The sequence below is a fragment of the Lygodium microphyllum genome, chromosome 15 (genome assembly GCF_053477565.2).
Source record: "Lygodium microphyllum isolate KBCC chromosome 15, Lygodium_microphyllum_v1.1.10, whole genome shotgun sequence".
In the NCBI taxonomy this organism is placed as follows: Eukaryota; Viridiplantae; Streptophyta; class Polypodiopsida; order Schizaeales; family Lygodiaceae; genus Lygodium; species Lygodium microphyllum.
In genome coordinates this window covers 125547591-125555090 of record NC_141149.1, presented here as the reverse complement: position 1 = coordinate 125555090, position 7500 = coordinate 125547591, and the positions used below count along the sequence as shown (strand labels likewise).

At 39.6% G+C, this 7500-nt stretch overlaps 1 protein-coding gene across 3 annotated transcripts; it reads left to right on the top strand.

The window, feature by feature from the left end:
- The first annotated feature begins 3647 nt into the window (after positions 1-3647).
- Positions 3648-6236, top strand: LOC148025026 (uncharacterized). 3 transcript variants are annotated; one of them, XM_087693796.1, is made up of 4 exons: positions 3648-4050; positions 4305-4421; positions 5084-5622; positions 6000-6236. In XM_087693796.1, the coding sequence occupies exons 1-3, from the start codon at positions 3973-3975 to the stop codon at positions 5135-5137; spliced, it is 249 nt and encodes an 82-aa protein (XP_087549922.1). In that variant the 5' UTR covers positions 3648-3972; the 3' UTR covers positions 5138-5622; positions 6000-6236. The 3 variants fall into 3 exon arrangements, with proteins under 3 accessions (XP_087549922.1, XP_087549920.1, XP_087549921.1); XM_087693794.1 differs by having other exon boundaries at positions 4305-4431; XM_087693795.1 differs by having other exon boundaries at positions 4300-4431.
- Positions 6237-7500: the final 1264 nt, after the last annotated feature.

Here is a 7500-nt window from a genome sequence, read left to right as displayed (position 1 = left end):
CCCCATGTTTGCTAGAACCCCTGTACCGATCGTAGAAGAGACACCTTTAATAGCGGCAATGACAGAAGGCATACAAGAAACTAGGATGAACGGCCTGGAGGACCAAGACATCTCATCTATGGAGATAGAGGAGATAGAGGATGGGTTTTTTGAAAATGAAGCAGAGTCCTCATTTTGTGGAGAATTTTGTATAGATCTCCCGGTGTATACTAAGCTATATCAAGATGAGATTGTGGAACCCTAAACAAAAGTGACTCGATCAAAACGTTCCTCCCACTACAACAATGCCACTTTTTGCAAATCGGTTAGGACCGTTTGTATGTTTTTGGAGTATGGTGTTTTGTATTATCTAATTTTTATTATTATTTTAAAATGAAGTCTTGCAAATTAAGTCTTAGTTTTATTATGTCTTGCAATTCATTATCTAATATTATTATTATTCCTTGTATGTGCAGGTTTAGGATTTGGGCATGGACGGCAGGATGAGTCGCGATTTTACAGATGACGACATCGACACGATGCTAGCACGTTTCTCACCGAAGCAGCTAGCACGGGTCAGAGATAGAGCCGATGCACAGCTTTCCCGTTCCACCTCAGCATGATCGGCCGATACTTCGCGGTCTCCAGTAGATGCAGCAGGTCTCACTTTGCTTTAGAGTCACGTAGTCGAGGAGGAGGCAGCTCATGTTGTGGGGATACAGATGCAGTCTCTCCCACTCGCACTGCCACCACAGGGAGTCGACACCGTCTTTCACTGGCGGTGGCGGGCAGACGTCTACTGCTCCCACTCCTTCACGCACCCCACCGATCACTCATAGGGCCGACAAGAAGTACACGAAACCCACTCCTCCATGTATGTATTTTCGCATCCTTTTTCGCAGTAGCACTTATCAATTCAAGTTGTGTTTGACACATTTGTATTAATGTCATGAAAGTACCCGTTTGCAAAATCTTGCAGGTTACTCGTATCTCATAGATAAGGCCACTGGCCATTTATACATGAATGATGAGGGAAAAACTGTCATCTCTAGGATGCATGAGTTGTGCCAACAAGTATTTCGGCACAACATTATAGACAAGTGGAAGTGGATCCTAGATGCCAGCAAGGAGTACATAATCGATACATTGTATCAAGAATTCCCTCAGCCCTTTAGCAATGATAGATTTTCGAGAGGGTGGATGATGACGTGTGTGCGTGACTATTAGTCGCATAGGCGGTCTGATGCACGCGAAGCAGTCAAGCAGGGCAAATTGAAGCTGAAGTGGTTAGATATAAAGGATTGGAGTAATCTCCAGGATGAGGCAACATCCACTCCAGACAAGTGGAAGCAGCAGAAGGACACAGCAAAGGCGCGCTTAGATGTAGGATCGTGCATCACCTTGGTAGCAGCGGCTACACAACATTCTTGGCAGATTTTGTAAGTATTAATAGGGTAGAGTACTCTAATTTAATTACATCCATGTTGATGTATGTATTTCGAACATGAATCTCAAGTACATTGTTTTTCAATGTTTGTGTGCCACAGTAAGGTTTTACAAATCGCGACCCGACTGCACTAGAGGTGACATATGGGGAGAAGCATGGCTTGAGTGCCTTGATCGAGAAGCTCTATGCTCGCGGAGGACCGGTAAGTAGTAATAAATATCATTCCTAATTTGAGAAATCTGTCATTATATGTCAGTTTGTATTTGGTACTCACAATTATATATGTATTTGCTATTGCAGGCTCCCTTCAATATGCCACTACAACGAGAGGAGTTTGTCTGATGCGGATGAGTCGTAGAGAGCAGATTAGGCTACATATGATTACTCCCCATCTTGTATTATGTAAGGCCTTATGGCCTCTATCCTCCATATGTAATAGCTAAGTGTATATGATTCGGACTTCTATGTTGTAGCATGACTCCATATACACATCTCCATGTTATTCACCACATATTGATGTACAGTTGTATACATATTTGCTTTGTCGCAGTAGCACTTCTCAATTTAAGTTCTGTTATTTTCTTTATCAATACAGTGCACATTTGTGTTAATTAATGTCATGAAAGTAATTGTTTGCAAAGTCTTGTTATTATTTGGGATCGATTGTCGGTATTACCATCGCAAAATAATTCTGCAATCGTCGGTATTAACGTCAGAAATTCCTCTGTAACCGTCGCTATTTTCGTCGCGAAATTAGCGATGAAAATAGCGAGGCAAATAGCGGCAGTTTTGTAGCGACGCTAATAGCGACGACGGGGATATTTTTCATATATAAAGAAAATGTCGTTATAAACATCATTATAGCATGTATATGTTGTAGTGTAAGAAGAAGATGATGCTAAAAATGCAGTAGTTTGTAGCCAAACTTCTCAAACATTGATCCTACACATAGAGGAAAAAAAAGGCTTGCTTGAAGGGAGCAAGATTTCCAATGAGTTATGCAAACCCAAACACCACCATGAGTCCATGTATGCATTGAGGACCACATTGAGATTTCTCACATAGACTGTCGAACCTTTGAGTTTCACATGTTGGAAAGTACACCTAAAGAAGCATTCCTAGGGGAACACATCATATGTGCTATAGTCCATCCCCATGCTGTCGTGCAATTTTTAGACCTCATATGTGCTATCCTCCATCCCAAGCCATATTGCAATTTTGAGGACCCCCATATGCACAATCAATACATGTATGGGGTGCTTCAAGTGATTCATTAAGGCTTATACAAGCTCTTTCTCTCTATATGCATCTTATATGCCTAATTGCTTCTTAGCCATCTCTTGCATAGAGCTGTTAGAAAAGGAATCTTTCTTAGTTTGAATTTAGAGATCTCATTAATACATTCTTTACATGCTATCTCATCTTTCGCATAGAACATATTGAGCACATCATATAAATCTATAACAATCTCATTGTTGCTCCATAAAGCTAGTTCCCAATGCTCAAGGTATGTGACACCATGCAATGGTGCATGGGTAGTAACCCACCTTTGCTAAATAATTTTGACCAACACCTTCCTTTGAGAAGCCTTGAAAGGTTTTTGCAATGGCTTTGCAATAGTCTATGGGCGGCAACCCCGGCCACCTTTGCTAAATATATTTTAGCAAGATCTTCCTTTGAGAAGCCTTCAAAGGTTTTTGGGAATGGCTTTGCAATGGATTCCTTAAAGAACCTTCAAAACGAGTTCTCTTGGCGTTGTTAATTAGACTCTTGCACCTTGGATTTGAGCGCTCTCTCTCTCTCTCTCTCTCTCTCTCTCTCTCTCTCTCTCTCTCTCTCTCTCTCTCGTGCATTAATCAATCGTGTCTATTCTTCAATTCTATTGTAGTGTTTGGAGTTGCATTAATTTTCTACACAAGGAACACATATTCATATTCATACTGCTTGTGGAACGCCTTGCAAAGATTGCTTGTTTGGTGAGGAATAATTAGCTGCAGGAGGAGCAATACCAAGAGAGAGTCGTCCACTTTAACTTTTGTCCGGCTTCATATGCAGGAGGGGTTGACGACTCCTATAGACGTCGAAAACCCTGATCGTGGTGAAGAATTGTAGTAGTGGGGTGTCAAGAACCGTGATGCTAAATCCGATGAGAGGTCAATTGAAGGAGTATTATGGTTAAAACTCACGAACTTGTTGCGTTCAATTACGTCTTTCATTCACTCGACCGTTACTATGGAAGTCTCGGCGGCGGCTTCCTGTTTTTCATCAACACCATCGCCATCCTTGTTGTTGCAAGTATCAATACGATCGTCGTCGTCGTCGTCGTCGTCGTCGTCGCCATGCGCTATACTGAACCATTGATCAAACATGAGACTATCCGGCAGAACCCGCGATTGCTTATCGAGCACGCAACATCGACCCATCGATGATGGGCATGCCTGCGACCATCAAATGTAATTCCCGGATTAGATAGCCTTTGATCATATAATCCGGGCTTAGTACATTAATCGTATAAGCGTCCACCTGCTGCTGCAGGCGATGGGATCATGACAACCTCTCGATCAGATCTGTCATGGCAGACATCCAACATGGAATATGGCAGATTTTACACACAAAATGCAGAGGTAATTAACATCAGACGTAATTCCGCAGTTCTTCTCCTCGCGGTAATGTTCACGATACTGATAATATAAATGCGTCGATGCTATGACGCTGATCATATTGCGTCAAAAAATGACACCGGAAACAATGAATAAATACAGTGGAAACAATGATGTGGTCAGATTTACGTCGCAATGCAATATTAACGTTGTTATGGCGGTTGCCATTATAGTAATTATCAAAACACTGGAATTATGATCGAATTATTTTAGTGCAGAAACGGATAGCAGGAGAAAGAGAGGGCCGCTGCGAGGTCCTTACGAAGAGGCTTATCGACTGCCGAACCCAGCTTGGTCAAATGCGCTTGCGCGATGCAACCTCTAATTCAAGCAATGTAGATGATGGTTCTCTCTCTCTCTCTCTCTCCCTCTCTCTCTCTCTCTCTCTCTCTCTCCACACACACACACATAAATAGTATATTTGTTCTTCGCAGAAAACAATTCTAGCAATAGATTGTGGTGAATTACACTATATATGCGTGGTTACTCCATTCACATTTTTCATTTCATCACAATGTCATCACCCCAAAACTAAAATTATCTTAGTAAGAGTACTAGTGTTGAGATTCCATCAATTCCCACAAGCCAAATGTAATAGTTGTCATTCTTTAGATATTCAATCAAATACCCTACTTATTTATGGTTCCTTTAGGCGTTGAAAAGTCTTAAAACTTTAATGCATTACCTAACTTTCAACCAATTCTTCATAATTGTGTTTAAAATCCATCAAACCTCAAATATGTCAAAACTGTAGTGAAATTTGACTTAAATGTATTTTAAATTGGTCATACGTTCCATCAAATAAGTACTAAGAATGAACTATGAATTGATACTAAGTATCGTGTCATTATCTCTTGCCCTCTAAGGTTTTGATTTACTTGAGAGCATTGTTGTATCATCAACACTCCAAAATTTTGATTTTCACAAATTTCCCATAGTAGTCTTAAACTTCATAGACCTAGCATCAATACCATTAATAGTATGATTTTCTTTGCAGGATTGGTTGAACCACCCACGTCATCTTACCTTGATGCTCACCTTCAAAAACTAAGATTAGCACAAAACTTGGCATCAAGAGGTGTCAGGCCAAGGTCAAACAAAACATACTCTGAATCTAGTCAAGATGCGAAAGCAAGCCATCTTAACAATGAGCCACTAACAAACAATGATCAACATTTGATAGCCACTAGGAGGATAGACACAACAGGAATAGAAGAGGATACCAAACACTTAGAATGGCTTCTAAGTAGGCTTGCAGATAAGTTGCAACCTTTAACTCATGGAGAACTTCCCATCACAAAGTGAGTATAATTCTACAGTTATACTTGAATTAGCTTAACTAATTGATCACATCATGTTGTTTTAAGTGCTCGTATCATAATGTCATTACTTTTTTCAATAGTTGTGATGGACCTCCAAAGGTTGAGAATTCTTCTAAGCATAAAGAAAACAAACAATCCAAAGTTGGACCACACATAGCAGAGCCAAATATTTATCGAGCTATTCACCATAATTGTGGTGGATATAAACCTTACGGTGAGTTTAATCTTAAAGCTTCACTTTTAGCTACCTAAATTTTGCTTTAGGCATGAGATAATTATTGTACATGCACATAGCCACTATAATATCTTTTTAGATTAGTGTATTAGAATAATTCAAAAGATACAATATTAGGTAAGCTCATCATGACACCACATGGTGTGAAGATTGAATAGTTGAACTTTAAATTTAAACATTAGATTGGGGTGTTATGTGTCACACACACACCCTTAATAATGATTGAAATGTATGATTACTTGGTGCTTGAGTTAAGATTTTGGTCATATACTTGATTGGCCAATAGAAGTAACACTTGTAGCACTTTGGTTTTCTTATGGATGGACATTAGAGATTTTATATTTTTCTTTTCACAGATCCAGGAAGCATGGCCCGTGCAATAAAATGCAAGCAAAAAACATAGAGCATAAGCAGAATTCAACACTTGACACAATTACTTATGGTAATAATGTTTTGAAAACAATCTAAAACAACTATATCAAAAGAAATATTATAGCCTTGACAAATTCGAGTCATTTCTGTTGTATTAAACCAAGGTAAGGTTTGCCTTTGTAATTGTAAACATTCTTGCAAATAATCAAAGTCTGTAAGGTACAACAATCCTTAGTATGACATGAAGAAAATTTTAAGGCTTGATTGGATATTATTCATAGTAGACTAATAGAATTATGTAGTTGTTCACATGAGGGTTAAAGCCGGAAACCAATTACTAGATCACTTTTGATTTCCATTTGCATTAGGAAAAAAATGAACTCACAAATGGGCCTTTTAGCCCCCCTCTCTCCTCCTTAAAACAAGGAAAAGAGGAGAGAAGAATAGTAAAATAATCCTCTTCTCTCTCCACTTTTGCAATCTCGTTTTGCCTTTTTTATATTATCTACAAAGATATACTCAGATTTCTTCTCTCTCCTCATTCAAGAAGTCTTTTTCAACCAAATTTTATATTAAAAAATGAGTTAGTTACGGGAGTGTGAGGCTTCATTTTCAATGCAAAATGATTAGTAGATATGATTTCACCAGTGGACTCTAGGGGACCCAACGCACCCTACCATCAAGTTTCGTTGCATAAAAATATATGGTAGTTGGAAATCTCACCTTCTCTACATCATCTTATATCTTCATTTCCTCGTGTGTCAGTGAAAAACCTCTTTGGACAGAGGGATCTACAAACTCCCTGGTAGGAAGCTGGGGCCTTGGTCCAACAGATCATGCTATAGTGCTTCAAATTCAGCATTCGACAAGGTAATCTTCTTCAACCAAGGTAATATGGTCTTGTGCTACTATGATGGCACTCAATGTATCTAAGCTTGTGCCATCATATCTTCAAATCATTGCCATCGTCGGATGCACATCCATGTAATCATAATCGATTAGGTCTTCGATCGAATCCCTTACTAGGATGGAAAACAACTCTTCTTCCTTCATTTCCAAGTATTATAGCACATTTGATAGAAGCCAGTATTGTACACCATCTACTTCAATGGGCATAAAGAAGGCAAGGTTGGGTTTGTCGACTTGTGGCTGTTTTGAAGAAGATGGCACCATGAGAGCCAACCCTTACTCTACCACCACTCGATGTTCCTCTTCAACATTTTATGAGCTCTTCAATCGGTTCTTCTCCGGTGTATGTTATAGCAACAACATGTGGAGTTGTATCTTCGTCGCTCTCCTCCTCTAGGGATGTATCCAATGCAAGGAGATAATGGCCAATGCGCAATCACACTCCACAAGATCTAAAGGTGCTATACCTGGTGCACTACCTATGGGAACAGCTCATACTTTGTGTGAAGGATTCACGTGGGCCAAACACCTATTCACCACTTTTTGGTGATTCTTCCCTATGTGAAATACCATGAG